The sequence below is a fragment of the Cucurbita moschata genome, unplaced genomic scaffold (assembly GCF_002738365.1).
Source record: "Cucurbita moschata cultivar Rifu unplaced genomic scaffold, Cmos_1.0 Cmo_Scf00016, whole genome shotgun sequence".
NCBI classification, from domain to species: domain Eukaryota; kingdom Viridiplantae; phylum Streptophyta; class Magnoliopsida; order Cucurbitales; family Cucurbitaceae; genus Cucurbita; species Cucurbita moschata.
In genome coordinates, this window is record NW_019268532.1 from 3,760,823 (window position 1) to 3,775,674 (window position 14,852).

General features: G+C 35.2%; 2 protein-coding genes across 2 annotated transcripts in view; one reads left to right on the forward strand and one right to left on the reverse strand.

The window, feature by feature from the left end:
* Nucleotides 1-4,551: 4,551 nt before the first annotated feature.
* LOC111454642 (glutamate receptor 2.7-like) lies at nucleotides 4,552-8,723 on the reverse strand. Its single transcript, XM_023096137.1, has 6 exons — nucleotides 8,468-8,723; nucleotides 7,382-7,617; nucleotides 6,252-7,289; nucleotides 5,858-6,170; nucleotides 5,360-5,760; nucleotides 4,552-5,133 (listed from the first exon to the last, which is right to left on the reverse strand). Exons 1-6 carry the CDS (start codon nucleotides 8,721-8,723, stop codon nucleotides 4,552-4,554), a joined length of 2,826 nt encoding a protein of 941 aa, XP_022951905.1.
* A 5,782-nt stretch (nucleotides 8,724-14,505) lies between these two features.
* Nucleotides 14,506-14,852, forward strand: part of LOC111454282 — a 3,271-nt gene continuing 2,924 nt past the window's right edge. The window contains exon 1 of the mRNA XM_023095705.1: nucleotides 14,506-14,803. Coding sequence (XP_022951473.1) covers nucleotides 14,511-14,803 — 293 coding nt within the window. The 5' untranslated portion in view covers nucleotides 14,506-14,510. The remainder of the gene's footprint in view (nucleotides 14,804-14,852) is intronic.

Consider the following 14,852-nt stretch of genomic DNA (forward strand, 5'->3'; position numbering starts at 1 on the left):
TCTAAGAAAATGGGTATTTTAAAAAAATTAACAATAATTCTGACTAGTTTGATTCAACTCAAGCTAATTTTAGGGACGTTCGTTGATTAATAAAATCTATAAAAATAACCCAACCAAAATCAAATTGAATTGAGTTAATCGAGTTTTTTAGGCCACTGAAATTTTTGAACACCCCTTGATAACCAAGTCTATATCATGTTTTCAGATTTAGCACCGGATGATCCCGACATTCCTATCGACAGGGCTACGTTGTTTGCTTATCGCTTCTAAGAGAGGAGAGAGAAGACTAATCATAGACCAACACAAGATTTTTTTAGTATACTTTGTTCTCGCTTGCATGCTTCCAACCCAATATAGAATTGCTGTAAGCAAAACACACTTAATTTTGAAGTTCTTATAATTGAATCACCAAAACTGAGAATGCAATTAGTTGATATAGTTGGTATAAGTAGTTATCATATCCTCGGGATCAGTCTCATTTCGATGTGGTCTTCTAGGTGGAATTGCCACAACATGGGCGTTTTTCTTAGCAAGAATTATTGCAGTTGGATAATGGCTAGGAGGATTTGAAAGACATTACGACACTAAGATTTGTAAGGTTTAGCCAAGGCTTAACTCAAGACCCCACTACTCGTCGTATTTGGTTTGATATTACTACCGCGCATGACTTCGAAAGTCATGATGATATTACTGAAGAACGTCTTTATCAGAATATTTTTGCTTCGCATTCCGGGCAATTACCAATAATTTTTCATGTAGTCTGGCAAGGCAATTTTGAAGCATGAGTACAAAACCCTTTACCTGTAAGACCTATTGCTCCTCGATTCAATTCTGTACTCTTTCTTTTCTCGAGTGTCACATGTCCACCAACTCCGCCTATTGTTCGTCCTCGAACCACGTCAGATTTAAAGAGAGAGATGCGTCCATTATAGTTACCAAGAGCACATGGTTTCCAATTGCTGTTGATGATCGAGAGGACATTGGTTATGATGGGCGTATCCTCCAGCGGCCCTATGTGCGCCGCCATGTCTCTGAGCTAAACAACACACCCAACTCTTCCTGGAACCAAATCGTAGGTGGCTTCCACTGAACCTGTTTAAACAAATGGTTCTCTTTATGTGCTTTCAACTCTCAACCTTCTCTGAAGCTTGGAACCAACATGTAGGACCATCACCAACCCTTCCCATTTAGTGTTGTTCACAGATTTGATTCTTATTTATGTGTTCAAAAAAGTGGTTAATACGAGTTGGTGTTCGAGCAAATGTGTTCGATATGGTCCAACTTTATCGAACAAGTAATATAGCATCATACAAATATTTAGATCTCGTTATAATGACATATTAAAAGTAGTAATGATGTTTTTATGTTGACTGCTCAATTAAACCCAAAAATCTTTAAAAAAATTGATCGATTCAATCCAATCGGTATGATTTGAGTTATATTGGTTGATTCATGAATTTCTCTGAAATTAAATTGAGTTGAATCCGACACCCTGTTAATTTTAAAATATACATTTTTATTCATTATATTATATTTTATTTTATAATTATTTTTGGTAATTTATTCTCCAATAACATTTAAAAATAATTTTTTTTAAATATTAAAATAGAGTTATAAATCAGAATATTTCATCAAATTAAAAATAATTTTTTAAAAATATAATTAAAATAGAGTTATAAATAGAGATATTTCATAAAATTATTTTTTATTAAAAAAATTTAGAATCACGACTCTCCACACTAACATGATGTTACTCACTCTGAGTACTCTTGTAATTTTGTTTTGGACTTCCCAAAAGGACTTAATATTGCTCACTTATAAACCCATTTCTCTACCAATAGGTATATACGATGAGCCGTTGTTGTTACTCTCTTGCTTGTATATATAAAGTATCTTTCAAAATCTTTCTTTCAAAAATCTCTCTCTGCCCTCGTTTTAAAACCTTTTTCTTAAACCGAGGCTAGAGGCTCAAGCATACGTCGCTCGGCCGTAGGCGACGTAAGAACGAATTGGCTTAGCTCACTTGTCGTTGGAAAGTGAATGCTGCACAATCGCAAGTCTCACTTGTCGTTGGAAAGTGAATGCTTGTACATTTTCAAGTCCGCTGCCATCGTAACAAATGCACTAAACTAGCCTGGGACTCACTCTCAATAATCTTCAACAAAATTAAGTTGGATCTAAAAAATATTTAACTCTTCGGTCCATCCACAAACACAGAGTAAAAAAAAAAAAAAAAAAAAAAAACTATATTTAATTGAGTGGAGGCCGTTTGAAATCAAGGGTGGATGTCGCATCGGACGGTTATGGGGTGGGTCCAAAACCGTATAGTTATGGTCCGAGTGGAAGCGGCGAGATTTGGGTCAGACGGTTATGTGCGATGATGAGATCTCACACGGTTACGTCGTATGCAATCGTGCTAGTTGGTACGTGTGGAAGATTCGGCGGCAATGAATTGTTGAAAGCGAAACCCGACAAACGTCCAAAATTAAAGCCCCCATCCATGTGTTTTTGTGTCTTTTCAGTGTCTTGCCGCATGCCGCATGGCGCCTGCGCCTCCACGTGAACTGGCATTACGCATATCATCATGCCTCTCTCTCCCTTTCATTTTTCATTCACGTCGCTCTCTCCCCCATCTCTATTTCCCTTTCTCACCGTGCCATCATTTTAAGTGTCACATTGATTAATTTAAGAAATGGTTATAGATTTATAATTTAAGAATACACTCTCCATTGGTACGAAGTCTTTTAGGGAAGCCCAAAACAAAGCCGTAAGAGGTTATGCTCAAAGCGGACAATATCATACCATTGTAGAGAGTCGTGTTCGTCTAACACTTACGACTTTACTTTCAGTTTCTCCAAAATGTCCGTTGCATTGAGAGACCTTGACCCATATATCTTGATGTCATCCTGAATCTCAAGGTGTCGTCGGCCATCGAAAGTAAAAACCCATGAAGAATATCTACCCGATGGAGTAACCCATCAATATTCATTAATATGGAAGTGACATGTGAGTTATTGTTATTTATTTTGGATGGTTGAATTTTAGTACGAATATTACTAGGATCATCCAAGAATTTTCATTGCTATCGGTCTCTTAAAAGTTAAAACCTTACTTTATTTTTATCCCCAATATTAATATAACCGACAATTTTAGAGTATTGAGTCTAGATTCAGTGATTGTCGAATAGAGTTTGGTAGCTATACCTGTCATAATTAATAAGAATTTTGGTGACTTGATAGAATTGAACATCTTCATCTTTAGTAACTTTGACCCATCACCAATTAATATGGGAATGGTGTGTGGGTTCTCACCATTTTAGAGACTTGAATTGGGCTACACATTTCGTCGAACACTTGGTGTGCATGTACCACAGGTTTCTCATTTCGCCCTGAGAAAGCAAAAGGACCTGAGAGATAAAAACAGCGTCGTTTTCTTGTCGCCCTCTTTGTACTTCGGATGTCGGAGTCGGTAGCGGCCATTACCCAATCACCGATATCGGATCAACCATGCTGCCGGACTATCTTCAATTTTGTCCCATTTTTTCTCCCCTTCCCATCGCCTTAATGCCACGTTTTTTTTTTATTTTGGTATATTTTTCAAATATTAATGAAATTTTGGACGGGGCTAAATTGTTAATCAAACACAACTCTATAGATATTATCCACTTTCAATGTAAGCTCTCACCTCTTTGCTTTGGGCTTCCTAGGAGGCTTAATGCCAATGGACATAGTATTCTTTGATTATAAACTCATGATCATTTATTAAATTAGTCGATGTGAGACTTTTATCCAACATCTCCTCTAGAATAAAGTACGTCTCCCCTTAATCGAGGCTCGACTCCTTTCCTTTTACACAACTCTCCACATTTGTATTAGGCCTTTTGGGTAGCCCAAAGCAAAATTACGAGAGTTGATGCTCAAAGTGGACAATATCATATCATTGTGGAGAGTCGTGTTCATTTAACAAATATGACGTCCTGAGCAACTTGAATAGAGTACACAACCCAATCCAATCCAACCCAACTCAATCCAACCTTCTATTTTCAAATTGGGTTCAATTGAGCTTCGGGTTATTTTTTTATTATTATTTAAAAAAATCATATTTATCTAGAATACATATCACATCAAAAACTAAAATCTCGTAAATCTCAAACATTAAACATTCACAAGTTACTACGCATAGTTAACGTCGATTATAAATCTCAAACCATCTTAATTTTCATAATACTATTAGGGGTAAAATAGGTTTGAGTTGGGTTCTAACACGGTTAAGTTGACCCAATAAAAACGAACTAATACAAATTTTTTTGATCAAATTATCTCGAAAATCTCAAAAGTTCGACTTTAAAAAGAAAAATCTGGCCTCGGTCGGCATGAAGTGTTACATATGATTTATTAAAAGTAGAGACTAAACCATCTAAATTAATAAATAAACTAAATAAATTATCTACATCTTTTGCTTCTTCAAATTCTACCATTTTTGTGAATTAGATTACAAAGGGATAATTTATCTTAAAATATACATTAAAAAGACTTCACAAAATTCCAAATGTTACTCCTCGTTTTCGGGAGTGACCTCTGTTATTGTATGGATCACCATTTCGACAATTTGATTACTCGGACTCAAATCTCCAGACTCAGAGGACTCATAGATCGTGTCATGGACCGAATAATTCGATGGACTCGACGGATAATTTGAGTTCGATGAGATGCCAACGGAGTCATCGTGGATTGGATAAATCTTGTTGTCTACTACCTTAGGAGGATTACCCTTTCTAAACGTGTGCGAAGTTAAGTCTCTTTCATCATAGATTTTGAGTAGTGCTCGTATCTTATTTCCAATCGAGAGGTTGGAGCCTTCATTGGCGGTGTGACGAAGTGTGTGTTTTTCTTTGTAAAGAAAAATGACAAAGTAGACGAGGAGAACAGTTATGGCGACAACTCCAACAATGAGGAACAGACCCCAAAAGTTGTTCATGCTGAGCTCGGAAGAAGTAACCTTTGGGATGGAAGACCACGAGTTGCCTTGATCACTAAACCATTCCTTATGTAATTGGTTGATCTTCTCACTCTCTGTCACGTGCAAAATCGCTCTTGATATGTCTGCCACCAACAGTGATTCAATGGGAAATGCCTGTCGGCATAATCATCATTAAGACGATGAAAAAAAAAAAAACATTGTTGATTCAAAAAACTTTATACATGATAACTTGATCATAGTTACGTCTTAAATTTTGATTCTCGTTTGAAAAATCATCTTCACAATGATCTAAAATGACGTGACAACCTTTGTTTCATTTAAGTTCGAAAACGTTGTAGCCGTTTTTCTACTATAATATTAGCTTGAGATAGAGACTTACAAATCCAAATCCATCCGTTTTATAGTTGGGATCAACCATGGTGTACTTATTAGGAAACTTGCGACGGAAGAGCTTAATATAAGGGATTTCATCAAAAGCAACATCAATTCCACCATCGGAGCTTCCGAGTTTGAACAACTTGTCGAGTTCCTCAAGAGACCTATAAGACTTGAGATTCTTAAGCCCCAAAGAAGTCAATAGCTCCCAAACAAACGAGCCGTGTTGATACCCCACTGATGATTGCTTCTTCAACAGCTGATTTATATTTGTAATGGTCGGTTGCAATTGTTGCAACGTCAAAAGAGAAGTCAAGCTCCCCATGTAGCTCTCAGTTAGAATGAACACCACAAAGAACCATATTACCACCACAAACCTCGCCAAATTACTTATCAAAGTCTCCCCTGAGAGTAAAAAACATGTGGGTCGGTAAAAATATGAATAAACGATTAAATTATAAATTTAGTCCATCATAACAAATGGATCGGTAAAGGTGGTTACTTTGGGTGAAGACCATGGTACAAAAGGAGAACCAGAGGCTAGTGCCGATATGATGAGAGGGAGGGCCACGAAAGTCTTGGTTGATTCGATGTTCGAGAATCCAAACGACAAAGCCCGTGAAGACAAAGAAGCATAAGCTTGTGATCCAAAGGTCTAAAGTGAGAGGCTTGAGAAAGAGCCAGGCTTTGTTCTTGGAGTTGGGTTGTGTTGGAACCACCATTGAAACTCCCGGCTCTGTGAATGGCAAGGTGAAATCAACGTACTTGGATCTGTTTGCTATGATGGTTATGTCTCCCACTGCACCGTCGTAGACCTGTCCATAAACCACACATTCACAGATACTTTATCTTAGTCCTCAGAGTTGAAGTAATGAAATGAATACAAACGTACTGACCCCTTTGTGAACTTGCATGATGAGGTCGTCGTAGGAACCGGCGCTAGATCCATTTGGAAGTGCAAAGGGAATGTAATCAAATGGAACATCATATGGAAGTGTTGCTATTACCGCATTGAACACGTCCGTACAATATCCTTTCACCTCCTTTCCTTTCACTTTCACGAACTCACTGTACCCTTCTTTCATCGGAACCCCAATTCTCAACCTTTTCCCCGCCGTTGGAAACTCCCACCCTTTCGGCACCGCCGCCGTATTCCCCGGCCAAATCACTGTCATATTGTTACTCAACAACCCCTTTTCAGGATTCCAAAACCCAACTCTGTTTCCCCCATTACTGTTCACATTCACTATCTCAAATTCCGCCGATTGCAGCTGCCCATTCACGATCTCGTAATTTCCAGTCAGCCCCATGAACTTCGTCTTCGACAACGCCTCCACAATTTTCTCCCCATTTCGAGAAACCCCCAAAGTTTGAAGATCGGTTAGATTTTCAGATCCATTTGGGTTTTCGAATGTGAAGTTTTTGGCCCCTGTTTTCTCAACTGCGATTGCCAGTGCTCGAGCAGCATCATAGGCCCACAGTCCGAAGATGTCTAAATATGGGTCGTTGGGGACAGAATTTTCCATTACGAATTCCCGTTTCCATTTAATTTTGAAACGGTCGAGCTCCATTGATTTTGGGACGTACGTCTTCACTCCCAAGGCTCCTTCCATGGAGTTTAGAACAGGGGAGCTCATAGAATCGAGCAAATTCGCGGTGGCATCAGTCAAAATCCAAACGTAACCTTCCCTCATCATTCCAATTTCGTTGGTCTTAGCAAATAAGCGAATCGCCAGAGACGGCAACATGTGCACCAAGAACACTCTGGTCGGCATTGTCATCAATTTGTAAAGCTCTTCCTCGATCTGATCCTCGGTAGCCGTTGGATCAATGACGCTCTGATATGGGACGCGCGTATTCACACCCTGCAATGCGTGGATCAAGTAGGGTGACATCCCGTCTCCAAACTCATCGTCTTGGTAGATCAAAACCACCTGAATAGATAGAAAAAAAAAAGAAAAGAAAAAAAAAGATTAAAATGCAGGGCAGCCAAGTTCTGTAATTGAACGGAGATTTAAAAACGTACCTGTCTCCAATTGTAGGCTTTGACCAGAGCGCTGATAGCGGTGACTTGGGCAGAGTCATTCTGGGTGAGACGAAAGAAGTAGGGGCTGCGGTGGGAGGCGAGAGCGGGGCTGGAGGCAGTAAAGGTAAGGATGGGGACATGAGCTTTGTGGGCGAGCTTGATCACAAAGTTGGTCTGCATCGATGTTGTTGGCCCCAAAATTGCTTCAACTTTATGGTTGTTTATCAGGTCAACAGCTGTTCCACCAAAGGATTGAAATGGTTTGATGATTAAACATTAGAAAAGTTGGATTTTGTTAGCTTCACAGATTTAGTTGATTTTTGAAGAAATGAATAAAAATTCAAATTTATTTAGTTTTACTTGATTTTTTTTTCTTCCGGACTGTTAATCAATTTTAATATTTACCAAAGATCATAAATAAAAATTTTAAAAATCAAACCTAAGAGAATCCGACAACATATTAAAAGACTTTAAACGATACTCATATATATATATATATATATTATGATAATGATCCTGTAAGAAGATCCCTGTAATTTTTAAATGCAAATCCGACAAGGTATGTAGAATTAAATAATAAACTAAACCTTTCATAGTAGTTTTAGATAGAAATGTCTAATATAATAGACAATTTTTTTAAAATTTTATTATTTTAATCTTTTAAAAAATTTTTAAAATATTCACTATACATTTCAAATATAATCATAAACTTCAAAAAAAAAAAAAAATAATAATAATAATAATAAAATTTCAGAGAAATCTATTAAGGGTATCCCTTATTAAAACTTTATTGAACTTTCTTTATAAAATTAAAAAGAGTTAATATTATTTTTTAAAATTTCAGGGATATTTTTAATAAGTTACTTTTTAAATTTTTAAATTTTTTAAAAAAGAAGTTTAAAATTAATTTTTAAACAAAATAATATTAATTTCCCACGAAAATATATTTTTTAAAATAAAATACAAAATTTAAGAATATTTTTATTAATTTACCTTAAATAAATTCTAACTACCCTACAAAAGAGTGAAAAAAAAAAAAAAAATCTTAAAAGGCAGTAATAAAAAGAAAAGGAAAAGAGTTGGAACCTGCAGCCGCCGCGCCAACGACATCGCCGGCAGAGTCGTTGGGGTGGAGAACAATCCTAGTGTTGTAGTGAGGGTTAGCTTCATAGAATTCCGACAACGACATGTGGATACAGCTCAGCCCCATCTTCCCGACCCAGGTCTCCATGTCCAACACCACCCCCACGCTCACATTCTGAGCCTCCCCCGCCGTCGCAACCAACAACACGCAGGCTGCGATGAAGCACAGAGCCCGGCGGCTGCCCTGATTTGGGTTCATTTTTGCAGTGATGTTCTATGGCGGTGGTGGTGTTATATATATATATATATATATTGATTATTAGTGGATTGTAATTCTATTTCTATTGGATGTGGGCTTTACAGTTGACCTTACTGAAACAGACTGAACATATAAAAATACATCTTTTCCTCACTGTTTTTTTTTTTTGAAAATGTATTTATCTGTTGTGCAAATTATATGAGCAAACAAATTACCTACGAAGTTGCATTGCAAAAATCATAATATGAACACCCATATAAAAAAATTTTAAAAAATACCCCATGGTTTTTTATTTTATATTTTAATTTTGTGAACAAAAATAAGTTTTGTAATTTGATTTTTATTTTTTCAAATTAGGTCAATAAATACCACTTTTTCGGATTGATTTTATTGTTTTGTTATCTAATAATTACATATATTTTAAAAAATAAATCCATTTTTTTTGTTTTTGTTTTTTAAATTTGATTTAGAGTAAAAAAAAACTAAATTAATAAAAAAAAATCATAATTTTTGTATAAGAAACCTAAAAAATTTTAAAAATATTCATTAGTATTAACCTTCTTAACCTTTATAAATAAGTTTTTATTGTCAATATATGAATGAAAACTATCTACACTTTATAGATCGTCCCCTTTAAACTTAAAAGTATCAGTAAATTAATTTCAAAGGTATTAATGTTACTTTTGAAAATTTATCTCTATTTTTTAAACACTTTCTTAAAGTTTGAAAGCTATTTTTGAAACAAAATGCGAACATTTTCTATCCAAAATTAATGATAAAAGTATTTTAAAAACTTTTTCAATAGTTTAAAAATATTATTGAAACTTTTGGAAGTGAGCATTCTCAGGGTATTGATATAAGAAATAGGGCATAATGCACATTTTATGGTAACGAAATGGGTCTGCGGGCGGCCAAGAAAATCTTAGGGATGAGACATCCGTGAGCGCTCTTGCATCGAAGATGAACAGAGCTAAGCCATTTGCCAAAGTTGGGGATGTAAAAATGCATTGGTATAGAAGCGTTCCGCTTTAGAGAAAAGCACCCACGCGAGCAATGGTGAATGAAGCGAAAGTGTCTGCACTACCCTAATTTGGCACTTGACTTAATCTGCCTTTGACGGAAACTCCTCTATTTGTTTCAGTGGGTGAAGATGTCTCGGCCAAAGTTTCGATAAAATACAAAATTAAGAGATATTTTTATTAATTTAGCGAAAATAAAGTTTATTAGCAATAAATGACAAGAAAATAAACCTAATATTTCCAAAATAAAAAATCAAATGATTATAAAATAATACCAAAATGGTCCAATTGAAAACTTTCAAACCTAAAACATAGGATTATCTAATGCGCATGAACATTAAATAAATTTCTTATGGAAATTCAAGTATGCATACATTTTGACTAAGCATATATTAAAAATATATATATACTTCAATACATTATATTTATGTAAATAAAGTACATAATATTAAAAATTCATACGAAGTTGGCTTAAAAATAATTCAAGCGTTACGTACTCAAATCAAGATTTTAAATATATATTATTTGACCAAATAATTAATTATATTTCATTAAGGGAGGTTGACGTTGATCCAATCAAAGACGCAATATTTCAGTAGCATGCAAATTATAATGACGCGTCATGATCCTATTGGACCAAATCAAATCACTGTGGTCTAATTATCAAGTTATTTTTAATTTTTAACATTATTATCTCATCAATTTTAATATTAAAATAAAAAATATTTACACCTACCCTTTTATTAATTTTGTGGAAAAATAATTTAATATTGGTGGGTTGACATTTTATTAATGTAGAGTATGGTAAAGACATTATTATAAAATGGAGAGTAGAAAATGTCACACATTCGTCTCCAACAATTGAATTCTTCTTCCATTCAAGAAATTGTCACACTAACCTAATATTTTAGTATTAATATCAAAGTCAAAGTCAAAGTCAATTAATATTCGGTATTTTTACTATACGTTTATTAATTACTTGAATATAATCTTTACATATAGTTTTAAAAATAATGATGGGTGATTTAAGAAGCTTTCGTTATTCTATTTTATTATTATTTTATTATTTTATTATTCAAGTTCACATTGTAACAACCATAAATTAAAAGTCAATTAGAATGAAAAAAAGTGGAAAGTTGGACTCTAACACAAAAAAAGCGGTCCCTAGGGTTAGTGAGTGATAACAATTGCTGGTTTATCTCACCTTCGTGATTTAAAGTCAGTGGGAGAGTCCATGTTTTGACTACTTCAATTTGGTTTTTTGGTTGATTCGGCCTGGGTATGATACGTTCAGGCTTTTTCTAACCATTTTCGACTCTTTGGGAGCTGTTTTTGTCACTTCCGGTTGTGTTTAAGGTTAGTATGACTATTGTTTAATCAATTTAAGTCATTTAGTCATTTTGAGCTAAGCTTAGATTATTTTTTGAAATTAGGTGAGCCAATTTTCATAATAGAATTCTAAATTGTGATTGTAGGACTCCTTAGGTGGAACTAGATTTCGGATGGCATCTTTAAGCTAGTATCAAGTAAGCATAATGACTTTGGCATAGGACAACCAAGTGGTTCTACGGTTGGATTCACATGGGCATGGTTAGATGACTAGCTTTCATGCATCTTGTGACCCCTAAACGTGTCATTTTTGTGATGCTATGATGTTATGATGATGCATGCACCTTCACATATCATGCCATGTATATTATGTTAGCGTGTTCACTCTATGCGTATGAGACATTGATAAGCCATGTTTGTTAACCATGAAAGACATGTCTAGTATATGTATGCATGTTTCATAAGAATACTATGCTACGAAGAGAATGCAGTTATGATTTGCATCATAAGTATATGCCATGATTTGAAATTGCGGAACCTCATGCATTTTCTATGTCACTTGTAACAGGATACTTCCCCATTATGATTAATATGGATGTGTTTACTACGATATTATACATGTCATGATATTATGCGGGCTTCTTTCTCTCTATGGCTTTCGACAGCGTGAGCGTGCACTAGCCCGTAATCAGGCTCGAGTATATGAACCTACACCTTCATTTTTTAGTATGCTTATGTCAACGTGCAACGTACACCTTCATTTTTTTAGTGGCTCAATCATAGAAATTTCAAATTTAAGTGTGCTTACTCGGAGCAATTTCATATTGGATACTGAATCTTGGGCATGAATCATTATAGAAAAATTTCAAACAATACTAGTTACGTTGTGGCCAATAAAACAACGTCGCTTGAATATAATTTCATTTATATTTGGAACTAAAAAAATAAAAACTAAGAAAATAATTAAAATTTAACGATACTTTATAGTTTAGGTTTTATTTATATTTGGAACCAGTCACGTTCACATTTGTTTGAATATAATTTCATTTTGGATCGATAGAGTATTTGTAATACATCATTAATTAGCTTTACTAGCATATGGTATGCGTATATATTATAAGAAATAATGTATATAATAGCTAATGAAAATGTTATCTTAGATCATTTATAGCGTTTTTCTTAGGCCTTGAAAGCCAACATTACTAAAATTATGCGATGTTATAATAGAGTACGAAGGTATAACGCATGTACGTTGCTATGAAAACATTTTATGACGTTTTTCTTTAATAAAACTATAATATGTTAATATTATTAGGATCACACAACTCACGCCCTCGATATTGATTTTGAATACCTATTTGTTCAATAAAACTCTCCTTCACGTACGTAATTCAGTCAACACCCATGTGTTATTATTTTCAAGTGAACTCACTCATCATTTATGGTATGCTCTCACTTAGGCTGAATCCTCCACCTGTGGGGTCTCGTCAAAGAACTTTAGTTCCCTGTATCAGTCAACAACAGACACGGTAATGAAGGTGAATACCTAATCTGGTGCTCTGCAGTGCAACCAAAAGTTATCTAGCATCTTGAATCCGAAGGGTGCGGATACCTCTCTATTGATCAAGTAAGTTGTTGTATTCACAACATTAGCTCAGAATGTCTTCGACGCTCCAAAGTGGATCTTCATACTCTTTGACTCCTCATTCAATGTTCTATCCATTCTTTTAGCAATACCATTTTGTCTTGTATTACTGGGAACTATCCTTATTAATCTAATTCTCTTAATTGCATAAAATGTTTCGAATTTTGACTAATTGAATTATACTTCATTGTCTGTCATGCCTCAGACATTTGATCTTCAAATCAGTCTGATTTTCGCGACAAATACATCTAACTTGTGTTTTAAGAAATAAACTCATACCTTACTGCTGAAATCATCAATAAAAGTGACTAGAACTTGTGAAGCTAATTCCAATCGTACTTTCTTTGATTCTTCATCAACCTTTGTGAAGCTAACTCGTTTCTATTTTTCCATAACTCAACACTCACGAAGACCCATATTAACAAATTTAAAGCCCTATAAAGCTCCTTTTACAACCAACATCTTCGTTCTTTAACACTCATATTTCTAAGTTTATTGTGTCATAGACTTGAACTAAAAGCACTCTCAGCAATTACAGTCATGTTTATATACCCTGTAGCGGTGTATAAGGTTCCAGATTTTGTGCTATGTGCTACCACGGTAGCACCCTTCACAATCTTCCATGAACTCTATTGTGTAACCTAAGTTGTCCAACTAACTAACTGAGGTTAGATTCTTGACTCAAGAAATATATCTAACACATTCCAATGCCACTGATTTATTGCTGGAGTTTGTATACAAACATTCCCAATTCTTCAATTTCCAAGACTTGTTGTCGTAGATAAATCTTTCTAAAATTTTCAAATTTAAAATTTGTGAATCAGGAATCGAGGATTCGACTTAGCTGTCCACCTAAGAATTAGAGCGTCCTAATATCTTTTCTTGAATTTACAGAATCATTATCATCTTTAGAGTAGTGATTCTATTTCTTATTTGGTTTTATGTCATATGTTAGAAAGTTTTTTTCTTGCAATTCTAATACGTTGCATTTGATTTGTTTAGAGATTTTTTTTTATTCTTTGATTTTGATCAATCCGGTTTGTTTGGACCCTTCAATTTATTTCTTCCCCTGCAATCAACACGAACACGAAGAGTACTGCTCAATGATTCTCCAATTTTTCATTTGTATCTACTTACACTGAGAACTACATCTCAAATTTCAACAAATTTAAGTTTCTCAGGTCCCCCAGTATTACCGATCACAACAATATCCCAAGACTTTCGTAAAGATGACATCAAAATCAACACTTTAATTTAATCTTCGAAATTGATTTCCACAAAACTCAATTCATTTATAAAACTCACAACCGATCCACCTTCAAAAATCTGTAAATTGTACCATCTTAGCATCAAATATACCTTATTCATAGCGGTCATCTTAGCATCTAATGTTCTCTTCCACTTGACGATGTTGAATGTCACTTTTTTGGACCAACCTCAATCAAATCAACCCTAGAGCCTGTCGGTCCTTGAGCTTTCATCGCTCTATAGATATGGAATATGGCTTCACCTTAGACAAGGGTTCGTGAAAATCTTTCTAGTAAAAATAATCTTCAACCTACATCTTCTAGAAATCAAAACCAGATGCATCGAAATTTTAGATCCTGATCCTTGAACTTTTTATCTTCATAGATCATGGTAGATGTTTCATAGCTCGCTCTGATAGTAATTGTTGAGATCACGCAACTTACCCACTCGAAGAACATGAAAACGTTTGGAAAAAAAAAATTGAAATAGACACGTGGCTTGAGTCCAAATATAAGGGGAAAAATAGAGGAAATAATGGAAATGTAAATGAGGGGAAGAACAACAAATAAGAGAAGGACCGAATTCAACGCTCCTGCTCTCTCTCTTTCTCTCAATTCCATTTCTCAATTCCTCCTTCACTTCGTCTCTCACTGTTTCAAATCCTCCGATCTCCACCGTCGCCCTACCTCCCCTGAGGCGAAGGAAACAAGGTCTCGGGGCGCTGCCATGATTACTCGGTCGAATCTGGTTGAGCAGTTGAGAGAATACCAGATTCGATCGAAGCACGAGTGGGCTTCCGTCTCCTTATTTTCATCTGCCTCCAACATTACTTCTTCCAGGTATTTCCAACCCCAATCTGTTAATTTCAACCCCCCCCCCCCCCCCCCC